At 41.8% G+C, this 14121-nt stretch overlaps 1 protein-coding gene across 7 annotated transcripts in view; it reads left to right on the forward strand.

The window, feature by feature from the left end:
• PAX3 (paired box 3) overlaps positions 1-14121 on the forward strand; it is a 75193-nt gene that overhangs the window by 44592 nt on the left and 16480 nt on the right. For 4 of the 7 annotated variants that reach the window (XM_032698336.1, XM_032698337.1, XM_032698333.1 and 1 more), the window contains exon 5: positions 6082-6287. In XM_032698336.1, the coding sequence (XP_032554227.1) occupies positions 6082-6287 (206 nt within the window). The remainder of the gene's footprint in view (positions 1-6081; positions 6288-14121) is intronic. The other 3 variants (XM_032698338.1, XM_032698339.1, XM_032698335.1) reach the window with 1 other exon arrangement.

The following is a 14121-nucleotide window of genomic DNA, read 5'->3' on the forward strand; positions in this document are numbered from 1 at the left end:
TGGGCCATAGGCTGTCAGTTAACCATTATTGTGCATGCATCTGCTTGCCTTCAATGCACTGTTTTATGTATTCAGCCACTTACTTAGGCACAGTTCTCTGAAAAGCGGAACCTACTCTGATTGGCAAATAAAATGTTCATTTGTCTCTTCTTCCTATTGTTTTGTTTTGGTAACACATGTCAGCAGCTCAATTACCCAGTTCATTAACAGCTCCCAATGGACATGATGGCCAACCCATGATAAGGAGGGTGAGTGTGGCACATATGGTCAATAATAGCCTGTCTCTTGGTAATTGTAAATAAAAGTCACTGTCGGCCATTTCCTTTTACTGCAGCTACTGTTTTCCTTTTCACTTTGCTGTACAAAGCACATTTCTCTATGTGAATCAGCCCAAACAAAATAAATATACCATCCATTTCTCTCAAGAAGATCACTTTTATCACTGCTGTGGTGGTTGTTTCCTCTCTGTGCTGACTCTCCAGCTTAGAGCTGGAGTTGCTCTTTTCCAATTCTAGCAACAGATTAATTACTCTTATTAATCAGTTTACTTTAAATAGCAACATATTTTATCCGCATTTCTCTCATTTTCTCACTGCAGATTTTCGTAAAGTGCCTGTGGAGTTTAAAAAGCCACTTACGATGTTTTTTCTATGTATGCCCTTTACAAATAGCAGTGGTTTTCAAAGGAGTAATTGAAGTGTGACTTAATCCTTGTTAGATGAGCGATATTCCTGTCTGGAACAGAGGCTTTCTTTTTGGTTTCCTTTCCCCTTCTTTGATATTTCATAGGCAAAATGCCAGTAGAACAGGTTAAAAGCAATTCTACTACTTGTGCATATTTCACATTGTACTAGGTACTCTGCTGCTTTCTAGCAAGGTAGAGAATTTCCTATATATTTACCGATGCTTAATTTCTCATAGGAAAAGGGGAGATGTGGCAGGATTAGCACGTTTTATGATATCTTGTTTTGTTTTTTGTTTCTTGAAATTTGCTTTTCCTTTTCCTCTCCAAGAAGAGGAGTCCAGCTGATAACAAGTGTTGGGCTGTGACCTAACTTGGGTACCCAAGTCTTCCCTCTGTCCTCTTTCCTGTTGATGGTGAGGCATAGAAAGCAAACATTGAATTGGTTGAAATTGTGGCTCTGTGTCCCGGTCACCTTGATAAAAGTGCTGTGGTGGGAGCACCACAGTCTGAAATTTAGGGGTGATCTTCTGATCCTTCATGTAGGCTTTATCTTGGATAAACACAGCCTTCAGTTGTAGTGTCTTAAATGCTCACAGTTGGCTGAGAGGTGACTCTGGAACCCCTGAGCTCGTCCCCCCCTGCCTGCCATATTCATAAGTAATCTGTAGTCTCCTCCCCAGGCTGCAGGCACTTGGGGAGTTGTTGAGTGTCAGAGTTTATTTGTCCTGGTTTGATTAGCACAGACCTGGCAGGGTGTATTTTCTTTTTAATGGCTCCTTGCTGTGACAGTGAGGTTTTGGGAGGAGGAGGAGGAGAGGGGGGAGCCTGGCGTCATGTTTCCCCAGGCAAACACAGCAATATGAAGGACTGATGTGGTGGGAGGGAGGTAGGTGGTTGGCTCCAGAGTCTTCATTATATTTCGTATGGATATATGAGCCTGCCCCTAAATGGGACTGCTGATGGGGAGAAGAGAGTAGAGCTGTTAGGACAAAATAAGGATACCGCTTTATTATTCCTGTGGACTTTATTTTGAGGCCAGAAAGGATGCCGGACGTGTTTCTAGCCCATCACTGTTAAATGCCAGCTGCTGAAAGCCTACCTCAACACAAACAAGGATCTAGGGAGGAATGCACTGCTGGCCACCTACTGCTGCTCCTGGCCCTTGTGGGGAGCCAGTGCCAGAAGTGTATTTGGGGAGCTCCTGGGATGCCCCTGACATCCCCATCCTGGGGCAGTTCTCCCACTCTCCCCCCTTTTCCTCCCTAATTCACCCACAAGGAGGGCTGCGTTTGAGCCCCTTTACCTCTGGCGGGGAGAGGCAGCGTTGGAGGGACACCTCCAGGTGCGGAGGTTTGGAGAGGGGGAGCCTGGATTAACCCCTGCTGTGCATCCCCTTCACCCGGCGTGCCCTGCCCGGCCCCCCCGGCCCGCCGCCCCCGCCTCCGCAGCAGCCGCCTTTGTGCCTCCCGCATCCTGCCAGGCAGGTGTCAGAGCCCTGAATGCGGGCAAAGGCCCCGCTGATGGATACCACAGATGGAGCGTGGAAATTGGCCCAATAGGCCTCAGCCACAGGCCATTTCTTAGGACTCAACAAAAGCCTCCAAATAAGTCAACAAAAATCCCAAAGATCACAAAGAGAAAGTGTCATTTGTCATTTGCTGTGGGTTTGTGTGGGGGTGGTGCCCCGCTGCACTCCCCTCGCCTGCACCCGAGCAAACACGGGGAGGTCACTCGCCTGCTTCAGCCTGCGAGGCTGCGGGGATCAGACGGACGTCGGCTGCCAACCCAGTGAGCCCCACAACTGGGGCTGTCACAGTGAGCCCCACAGGCAGCAGAACGAACACCCTGGCGAACCCCAAAGCTGGGGCTGCTCAAGCCACAGACTTAAGTGAGCTGCGGCACAAGGGGTAGAGCCTGTGAGATTGATCTTGCTTAAATGAAGAAATGGGGAGGTGGGTGTGGGGAAGGCAGCAGGCAAATAAACGGCTACCCTCCCTGCCCTTTGCTATTTTTTTAAATTGGTATTATTTTAGTGATCTCCGTGGCTAGACAGAATTTGTCCTGGGCAGACCCTGGGCAGTTACACTCAGAGGAAGAGGCTGTGTAATATTTTTTTAAAAAATGTCAGAGTGCCTGAAGGAGTGCCAGAGAAGTTGTGCCTCCGTGGGTCGCAGGGTGATAACCTCTCCATGATAAACTCCCTGCCTGCCTCTGTCAGGTGCGCTGTGCTGCAGTGCTAATGTATGGGCTTTAAATGGTTGTCATGTTATTGTTATTTAATTATTCAAATGAAATGTCTTGCTGAGAGGAAGAACAGCCCACAGAATGACCTCTTGTGTGTTATTTTGTTGTTCGCTTTTTGCCCCCATGTGTCTATTTACAGTGTTTGGAAAAGGGATGGTTGCAGAACTCCAGGTGACTGAATGCCTAAGACACTGGGCCCAGGGGTTCTGCATTTTGTGGTGATAATGGGCATGCAGCATTTCCTTAGGCCACCAGATAGGTCACGAGGGGTTAAGGGACAAATAATTTCTCTTTAATTCTTTAATTCCTTCTTTAATTAAACTTCACGGCTCAGCTCCTTGTAGTGCTTTTGGCTGCCTCTCCCACTTTGAGCTGTGCAGTAAGGGATGTTCCAGTGATCCCAAGAATTCTGGTTGGGGAATCTCCCAGGACACTGGGGAGTCTCTTTCTTTTTCCTATTTACAGCTTGAGGGGTTGGGGACTTAAGATCATTAGGACATCTGCAAAGGTTAGTGTTATGTGTATTAGTGTCTGTACTGGTGATAGAGGTAGAAATGACCCAACTAAAATCTGATACCTTCACCTGTGCTAAATAATATCTTTGTATATCATGGAAGTCAGTGGACCTATTAGTGAGATACTGTTTAGCAAAAGGGCAATGCTCTATGACTATTGAGCAAATATAAGATTAAATACTGATTCTTTTAAAGGCTGAGGTGTATCCAATTTATGTGTTTAGCCAATGTTCTGATTGGCTTCTCACCTATATAAAAATCTAGTAATGATATTTTCACAGGAAAAAATAAGAATAAAAGCTTCCTTGAATCTAATAATGTTTAAGAATATTTTTTAAGAAATAAAACCAGTACAGTTTGTGGTACAGACATGTGACTACCCTTTGAGATTACACTTGTTTGATTTTAATATCACAGAGAAGATAAGACGAAGGAAGGCAATGTTTTCAATAAAGCTGCACACAGCAGCCAATGTCAATGAAAGCAGATAGATATGAAGGTCACTTCATTTGATATACCTTCTCTCCTTACTTTATTATTTTCTCTCTGAATGCTTGTCCTTGATCAGACATATTGTTCTGGACTCTTAGATACTACAGGATTTTTTTATTGGTTTACCTTTGTGCCTTTCACATACTGCTTAATGAAATGGAAATCTAAAACTAAAATGAAATGAAGTCGGGGTTTCAGTTCTGCCTTCTTATTGCAGAAAAGAATGAGGATGCAAGGAAACATTCAAGATTTTTGCTAAGTCTTTATAAAACATTTTAAGAATGATTATGATATATCTTCTGATACTTCCCATTCATTTGGTGAGGGAATTCACTTCAGAAATTCAGCAATAAATATCCGCTTTAAATTGCACAGTTTAAGCTGGCTTTTTACAGGCATATACACAGATGTTTGAAGAAGTTCTATACATACATTTGGAATATGAAAGAGCATTGAATTCTGAGCTCTTGACGTCGGTATTTGACTTTTTTTTTTTTAACTCAATTTGTACACAATCAAAGGCAACTTTTGTCAGACAAGTTGTCTCCAGAAGGGACGTTTCTGAGCTCTGTGTCAGATCTCACCACATCAGGTATGGGCACAGTGCAGTGCTAGGCAGTGTGGCCCCGGTAGTATGGCTGGTGTGCTCTCTTCCTCTAGCCTAGGTGGGCAGAAATAGCTGCTCTGCTTAAGATGGGTGATTTGTATCTCAGGATAACACTGGGGAACTATATTTTAGATACCCTAAGTTTCTTTTTGTTCTTGGATGGCAGCATGAAACCATCCTGGAGGGTTGTAACTTGGGGCAGTTGCTGAGGAGGGCAGGTGTCACTTGGGACCCCAATTCAGAAGATTTGGGGTTTGTCACTAATTCAGACAATGTATTATGTTCATTTTGGGATACTCTAGATTGCTTGTGTAATAAGGAATGAACTTGAACTGTTTGGGATAGGATGTCTGAGCTGATTTTCTTCTGTTCTAGAGAACAATATTCTTAAGAATGAGAACCATTTAGTCCAGTCTTATTTGGGGCAAACTTTCAATGCAAGTAAGAGACTTTGGCAGTTGAGCGTTTGTTCATTATACTGATGCAGACATCCACAGAAGTTTCTCCTTATGTTCTGTGTATGTTGGGTCTAAGATATTGATGCTGTCTGGAAAATGAAGACACTTTTCACATAAGAGGCACTGGTTCAGCTGAAATATTTTTTTGTTTGGTTGTTGTTTGTTTTTTTTTTTTTTTTGTTATTGTTTTTCTGCCTGTTTTTTTTCCCTTTGTTTTTTGGTATACAGAAATTAATAAACTTTTCAGCTGAATTGTCTGAAAAAGCACTTTGTCTTTCTCATGCTGCAAGACTAAGTAAAGAGATTGGGTGTATTTATTAGTTCAAACAGCTTGAGTGAAATTGGAAATGTAAGATAGCTAGAAACGAACATGGTGGGAGGTTTTAGCTGGAGCTTGAGAAACTTTTTACTTCCAAATAAATTACATTAAAAGGATTATATTAAATCAATGTCTATATCAATAATTTCTTTGGCATTATTGAAGTAGTAGCAGCAATGCTTGCATTTCCATTAAATAAGCAGTTTCAGCATCGCTGGGGAATGTCTGCCCTCTTTAGGTGGTTTCCCTTGAAGACTTGGGCAAGAGGAAATTCTGGTCTCCTGGACAGCAAGTGAAGACTTGCTTTGAAAGTCTACTTAGTTCATTACCACTTGCTGGAGAGAGTGAATGGGGTCAGGCGCTGGAAGAGGCTTTGCAGCCTTCACAGTTATAGCTATGGGTTCAGCTATAGCTGGAATTCATTTGACTGCCAGGGGAAACAAGTAATGCTGCCAGGAGCTGCCTGGCTGTGTGTGTGACCTCACTATTTCCATGTCTGTGAAATCCAGAAGGAGTTTGCATTGATTTCTCTATAAACTGCTGATGGCAAGAGCTGGTAGCCCCTTCCTGTGTCGTGGACATGCTGTGTGTGGGCTGTTTCTTTCTGGCGTTCCTCATGTTCTGACTCAGGGCATGTGAGGGGCCTTTGGTCCAACACAGCCTCCATACAAGAGGATGTCATTGATTGCTCCAAAATTTTGCTCTTCTTTCTCCTCTACTAAAGTTAATTTTTGTCTTTTATTTTTTCTTTCTTTTTTGAGCACCAGCACCCCAGTCTGATGAAGGTTCTGACATCGATTCTGAACCAGATTTACCTTTGAAAAGAAAGCAGCGTCGCAGCAGGACGACCTTCACAGCAGAACAACTAGAAGAGCTGGAAAGAGCTTTCGAGAGGACACATTACCCTGATATTTATACTAGGGAAGAACTTGCACAAAGAGCCAAACTCACAGAGGCTCGTGTCCAGGTATGTATTGAAAAGCTGCCTAACAAAAGGAATTTAATTTTCTGTTAGCGTGTGAGTCCTTCTAAATCTTATATGATCCTACTCTGGAGTAGAAGGAAAATGTGAAGCAACATTGTTTACAGCCTTAGGGTTTTTACAGTTTACATGGACAATGGTTTTACAACTGTTTGAGACAACTGCTTTGAAAAAAACTCTTGTGTGTTCCCCAGTAATTGTTCCATACCTACCATGAATATAATACTGAGTTTGTGGAGAAGAAGGTCTGATATCCCCGTTTGTTTGTTTTATGCATTTGACAGCACTCTGCATGTAATCAGGCCAGCTGTTGTGCCAACTCATGGTTACTTAACTGATTTCATCTGTTGTTGTTTGGGTCTTTCAGGCATTGAGGAGAGAAAAACATTTTTTTTTAAAGGACAATGTGTCTACAAAGCCATGGAAGTGAGCAAGGTTACTGGTGTAGTATTTACAGTTAATTTTTAGGTTAGATTCTGTAGTTGACTTGGTTTAAACCTTGTAATATCTTTTATCCCCACTCTTAGTTTAATTCTAAGGAAAATAAACCCTCAAATAACTGTTAAATCTTTACAACTTCATGTAGATCTGGATTGCCTTAAACAAGCTAATGTATTGGAGCAGTAACATGGAGTTGATTTAAACTTAAAAAAAGGCATTAACCTAGATTTTTAGCTGTCTAAAAATGGGAAAATAGCAACCAGATAACTCTGGAACAAACTGCACCCTGGAGTTCAATTTTAGATTAGGACTTATTCGGTTTCATGGCAAAGAAACACATCCTGTAAAATGTTTAATATACCACAAGCAGAATCTTCTGCTGGTCTTTTACTATTTAACATCTAAGGGTCAGTGAGAAAACTACACCCCCTTTAAATCAGTCTGAATTGCAAGTGTAACTAACCAAATATGTGGTTGGGTGAAAAGCAAAATATTGTAGCTTGTGATCTAACAAAGAAAGAGAAATGAGTGGTGACTGTGATCTAACCAAGGATGCAGGTGAATTTGGTTTCTTTGGCGAAACTTTACTATGTTTTGACCTTTGAAACTCAACTTGAGGCATTCAGACACTGCAAACTCAAATAAGAAATACAAAACATCCCTCCGACTTTTTAAGACAAGCATGCCTGTTGCAGCACAGCTGTATTATTGAGCATCTGCCTTGAAAGGTCCAGACTTTTTCAGTTTTACCTGCTAAACATTTTTGCAGAAGACTTCACAACACATTTCTTGTGTTTGTTATGACTGTGGTAGAAAATCAGATGCGTGGATGAATTTGTCTGGAAGGCAAACTCAGTGGTGCAAGACTCTCTTTTCTTAACATGTTTACTAAGTGAAATGTTTGCAAAACAGTTTTGTATATAGACTTGGACCAGGTAAGACCAAATCAAGCCCTGAGAATAATTTGTGCACAAACGTAATGAAGATAACTCCCCTCACAAGTTCTGTTAGTAAGACGAATGGGATCTAAGATATAATGTTTTGTTCTATGTTAGCTTCAGTGGAAAAATATGATAAAATTAAAAAGACCTTGTTCATGTTTTTCTAAATCAATGACCCACAGCTAGAGGAAAAGCAGAACTCTCATTAACATAACAGCTGTCTTAATGTGGCTTTAACCCTGTGACTTTTTACATTCCTTATGGCTTCCTTGGTTCCCTTGAGATGCATCCTGTCTCACACCACTCGTATGATCTACAGCCTCACGAATTCCCCAGTACCTCTGACATGGATATTTTACCTAACCCAGCATGGAAGAAAGTTCCCAGTCAATCAATGATTAAAATACCAGAACAAAACCTTTCTGGATTAAAGATGAGCTGGGGTTGAAGTAACCAGCCTGTGGGCAGTTTTCTAGTGCACTCCATCTGTCTGGTACCCTTGAAGGCTGGCAGAGTGATTTAGAAGTGGATTAAGGGATACAGGATTTGCCTTATCAGCATTCAGCACCTCTCTATAGCCTCTTAAAATAGCCATGTATGATGGGCATGAAGTAAAAGATGACCTGTGAAAAGAAAATAACCCTAAGAGACTTGAGACTGAGAGGGCTGGATAGCCACACTGAAGTAGCATTCAAGCTTTCTTAGTCACACTTCTTTTTTGGTAACAGTATGATAGAGATCAGAGATACCAAATTTTATATGGATATAAACACAAAGATCTCTTTGACTGCTTCCCAATTAAGCATCATCCAAAAGAGCTGGCGCTTTGCAGCCTGAATCCAACTGAGCTCAGAAGGTTTTTTTCATTTTTTTTTCCCTTTCCCTTTGGAGTTGTAAGGTCCAATTTTGTAGTTGATCACAACTGGACCAACCTTGCTATTCCCTCAGTCCCTCTGTGTAGTGCTCACATCTCATGTTTTGTTTTCTTTACCCTGCCTCCCCCGTGCTTCCCCTTTCCTTCTGTTCCCTGAGGCAGTCTATTACTCCTGTGAAAGGAAGAGTCTTAAGCCACTGAACCATCTATTTCCTCACTTTCCCACTGTTGAGGGGTAACCAAATGCATGTTTCTAAACTGGTTGCTTGGAGGTGGGGAAAAAAAGTTGCCTCTGGTTTGAGATCAAGCTTAGAACACGTCAGCCCCTAAGGGGAATTTTTTGAAAGCTGATCAAGCAACTGAAAACAGACTTTACACTGTCGGTGTTACTTGTGTACCTAATTGTGGGGACAGGAAAGGCTTTTGGCAAAAGAAGTGTTGCAACAAACTCCACATTGCAAGAGTCATGAGATGTCTAAGTAGAATCACCACAAATATTTCAGCACTGAATGTAATAAAGAGTTAAAATGCTCCCTGCAATTCCTCCTGCAGCACCTTTCCACTCAAGAACTGCTGAATCCTTCTCCCCAGTGTTTGAACCTCGATGTGATGTGGAGCCAGGACAATGTCCTGTGCACCTGGCTGCAGGTGCACTTTAGACAGAAGGAAGGGGGGAGTTCTTTGGTCTTGTGTGTTTATCAGATACATTTCAGAAAGATAAGTAGAGCTCCAAAGGAGGAGCCTTCATTTAAAAGATTAAAAAAATGTGCAGGGCAAGTCAGGAAGAATTCTGAAACATGACTATGCCCTATCCTGAAAATGTTCTTCTTAGCCAGATCCCAGTTTTAAATTGATTTGCTTGAAAACTTCCAAAAAGAAAAATGTTGTTTATCAACAGAGCATGTCTGAAAATTCAGGCAGATCTCTCCAGGCTGCTAGGATGGGATTGAATGTTCCCATGTCAAACTTGTATTCAGCTTGTCAGCTATTGTAAAAGCCTTATTATAACCTCAACAAATAAGTCCCAAGAGCTCAGAAGTCTTGAGTAGCCAGAAGAAAATTTATTGAAAAAAAATTTCAAGTGTTTTGCTTACATATTGCTTTCTTTGTTTCACTGTGCTACAGGGAGAGAAAGAGATAGTTTATGGAGGAGGATAGTGGGGGGAAAGGTGAGAGAAGAAGTTCTGACTCTTAAGCTAGCAGTAAGGTTTGAAATCTCCAAAGTCCAATCTCTCAGCTTTAATAGCCTCTTCTCAGTAGCAAACAGTGAAAAGCACTTACTGAGACATCATAGGGGAGGGGGGATCTGTGCCAAAAAAAAAATCTTAGCTTGCCCCCAGCTCCTCTGAAATCGTTTGAGCCTGTATGCTGAACTGCCCAGTCCTATGGGAAGATGGAGCAAGGGAATGTAGGACGGATTCAGAAACATTTAAGACCTTTCAGCAGATCTTCATGGTTATTCCTGATGTGGTTTATGGAGAATTTCTAGTGCCTTTTCTTGAGACCGATGCTCTTGCATCATATTTGGGCTGAAGAAAGAAAAAGCTTTGTGTATCCTTGCAGTAGATAACCCTGTAATTGCAGATTCCACCCTCCCCCAGGAAAGGGAAATTTTTATGTGTAAATTAGCCAACTAAATTCATATGCAGGCCCAGGAGGATATTTGTAAATATAAAGGAAAAGAAGGGATGTGATTTTGATTGTCTTTTTCTGGTCCCTGCTGCCTAAGGGCTCCAATTAGTGTCACTTTAATTTATAAATACACAATTCAATTTGTTTATTACTGAATAATTTTCAGAACTATTCAGCTGCAATGTTTTAGAAGTGTTTTTCTAGGACTGAACCAAAGTCTTTTCAAAGGAACCTATAAGATCTGAGTACATTGGATCACACTGGGAGGTGGTTGGAAGTCTCTATTCCCTTTGGCACAGTCTACTGGCTTTTTGGTCTGTGTTTTGGTTTTCTTTTTTTTCTTTTTGTGTGTGTGTGTGGTGTGTTGGGTTTTGGATTTTTTTTTTTTGGGGGGGGGTTGGTTGTTTGGTACATTTTTCCTTCTTCCCCCCCCCCCCCCCATTATGTTTTAAAAGAACTCTGGTTTCCATTGCATTGATAACTCCCTGTGTCTCAAGCATCATGACTTCCCATTACCATAAAGAGCAGTTCTGAGCAGGCAGAGAACCTTCAGCCTTGTACGTTCCCACTGGTGGTCACGGCAGGTTGCTCCCAGCAGGTTTTGGTGCTGCTTTGAGATGCTGTGAGGAAACACAGCGTACCTCTGTACACAGTGGACCTTATTCCTGTGAGGCTGGGGGTGTACAGACATCGTAGTGAAGCTGATTTACCAACTAGTTGTACTAAAAAGCAATTCTATCTCTACTTTTGTTTCTGTGGCTGGTCTCTGGCAGCTCTCTCCTTGGAGCTCATCCGATACCTTGGTGAACCATGACGGACATTTACTCTACTGCAAAAAAAAAAAAAAAAAAGAAAAAGGGAGATAAAAAACTTATTTCCCTTTTTTTTTTCTTCACTCTTGTGTTCTTTGAGTGAACTTCCAGCCTGGTCAGGCAGGTATGTGGGCTGGTGTTAGCCCTCCACCCAGCGAGAGGGTGACGGTTCCTGCACACACCACTCTGTGGGTGCTGAAATAAGTGAGGTATCGGTATGGGCTGAAGGACTGGACACTGTGGGTCTTTAGAAGTCACACTGCCATGTTTTCCTCTTAGCGATTTCCTTCTTCAACCTCCTCTCTTTGCAAGGCAACACCCCTGCTGCTTCTGGCACAGCCCACATTCTTTCCCTGGTGGAACACCCGCCAAGGACTCCCGCTTCCAGCATGGTCAGACTTTATTTTGAACATGTGAATTTTGTGGGAAGGGAGAGGTGGGGAACAGTGGAGTGGGGGAGGCAGTTACCATGAAAAATATCATGTGGCAAAAGGGGAAAAACCCAACACCCCCCTCCCCATCTAAAATTAGAAGTACCGTTAACAATACATCAGTCTTTTGACTTTGTGTGTTTCTGGCACTCATGCTTGCAATGGTCAGGACTGTGTATAACAAAATATCCACGGGTTTTCTGCAACATTCACATCTTGAATGTTTTGCCCTGTTGAATCAGAGATCTTTTTGCCTTAAAAGCACATAGAGCACTCTGTGTTTATGATCAGACTGTCGAAATGTCAAGGCTAATTACACTAGTGTGTTCCCAAGTGAATAAATGCGTCTTTTAAAGAATATCCTGTTGAGATCAACAAAATAAGATGTTGGCACGATCACTTGAAAACTACTTAAAGGAAAAATGATAATAAGAGGCAGGATCTAAATATTAGGAAATAGTGATGGCAGAAACCTATTAGTTCACCTTATCCATTCTACATTGGCATAAAATACTTATTTTTATGTTCTACTGCAGAGGAATTTCTTTTTTGGTCAGTCTAGTTCCAGGCACTAGGAAAAACTGGAGCCTCCAGTACTGAAAGAGCTATTTTTTTTATCCTTTTGTTCTAAATTTCATCCTCTCCAGTTCTGTTTTTGAGATGTAAATTTTGGCCAGACTCTGGGGTACGATTTTGTTTCCAAATCATCTGGGTTATTTACATTCCAGCTTTGAAAGTGACATAGGAACTGTGGAGCCCAAGCCTCACTTAAATGAACGTAACTTGGCTTCTGTGCAGACTTAGGTTTTTGGATGCTTGGATCCCTCAGCCGAGTCATGTTTCCTCTGTCCATGTCTGCATTTGCACAGCACCAAGCGCAACAGTCACCTAAACTAGAGCTCCTGCAGGTTGCACCAGCATGAGTAGATTGTGTTCCTTCAGACCCAGTACTTCTTGTGTAAGACCGCTGCGTTTTGAGTCTCAAAACTGCAGTAGCTTGCTTAGCCACTGCTTTTGCTTCCATGGGGGATTTCAGTGTGGTCCTGGTGATTTGATCATGCAGACCTAGGATTGGTCTGCCTGCCACTGAGATCCACACTGTTGCTGGTGAAGGCAACACACAAAATATATTAGTTTGTCAGGTGGAGTAGTTGTAGATAGTTTAAAGTTGCTTTTCTGTTGTGGTCACTGCAGGGTAGCACTTTATCACAGGATGACACTTGTGATCTTCTCCAGGGGCTGCACTGTATTCTGAGCATCCCTGAATCCAGGTGATGGTTGTGTCCCTCTCAGAAGGGAGGCTGTAGGAGAGCACAAACATCCTATGGGGACCTGCTAGATTTGAAAGGGCCACTCACAAGATGAGGATTTCTTCATGTTGGTGGAAGCTGAAATCTGCTGCACATAAGGGGGCACTGTATTTAAATCACATTGGAAATGTACAAACAAAAGAAAATATTTCCCCAGGTGTTTACAATATGTTTCTAAGCAAACACATTGGCTTGTGGTGACTAGATTTATTTTTAAGTCTTGGCTTGATATTAGCAAATTTTTCAAGATTTCTTTAATTAGTGATAGTAGTGAACAAGGATTTTTCATGTGAGGATTTAAAAAATAAAAAAAATCTGGACTCTTGAAAATGAATCAAGGCTGTAGTCCAAGTGAAATACTATGATTAAAAAAATAATAATTTCGGTTAGCATAACATATGTTAATATGCTATGCTAACATAGCTTCTGAATAAAGCTTGAGATCTGACTAATTCCCATAAAATTTACAAAAATGTAAATAAAATATTTAGAGTTGAGTTATTTAGGTTTGAGTTGTTTAATTTTGAGTAACTTGTTCTTGATTTGATTTTTTTGTTTGTTTTTATTTTCTTATGTTCCTCTACTGTCCTGTAGTGATGAGTGTGTGTGATATTAGTGGCAATAAGACTTGCTCTGCAGTGGAGTGACAGTGTCTGGAGCCAACAAGCCTGGAGCTGTGACAGTGCCATTGGCATGTGACATGGGTGCCAGTCAAGTAGCATATCCCAGTTCACATAGCCTGGTTTCTGCACAGCCCAGGCAGGTTTCTGCACCCCTGCAGAGTCCCACTTGTACTAATGGGGCTCCAGGTGGCAACAAAGCCGTGCACCAGGATGTTCATTGTGTGGCTGCTGCAGACCTTTTGATACCATTGAGTGTGTCCCTTGCAGGGATGTCTAATACATAGCTGCAGTTCTGGAAAAAATGCAAGTCTGTAAAATGAGCCAAAATCTGCCTGTAATTAAAAGCACAAAACCTGGCATTAGTGCAAATCACTCTCCACTGAATTAACATTTGGGACCTGACTCATTTTAATAAAGATCTGGAGCTTATCCGTAGAGGAAACAAAATCTTGTTACTTCATTTTTCTTGGTGAAATCCATTCATGTAATGTAGTTCAGTCAGTGTTCTTAAAGTGTTTAGAGGTCATCAGATAACCTTCTTGACCTGAAGAAGGGAGAGTGTTAAGGAAAAAGCTGCAGTTAATGACCTGGATAGGCTAATTACAACGTGCATTTGCTGTTCCCTCCTTACTCTTTGACCTCCATTATCCTTCCTAAGTGTTCTTTGGCTCTTTAGCAAATCCTCTTTCTTGCTCTCCAGTGCGTCTTGTCCTCTTTTCCTTCCCAATATGGTTGTTTTCAGAAGATATTGCTGC

The sequence above is a fragment of the Chiroxiphia lanceolata genome, chromosome 10, assembly GCF_009829145.1.
Source record: "Chiroxiphia lanceolata isolate bChiLan1 chromosome 10, bChiLan1.pri, whole genome shotgun sequence".
Taxonomy (NCBI): domain Eukaryota; kingdom Metazoa; phylum Chordata; class Aves; order Passeriformes; family Pipridae; genus Chiroxiphia; species Chiroxiphia lanceolata.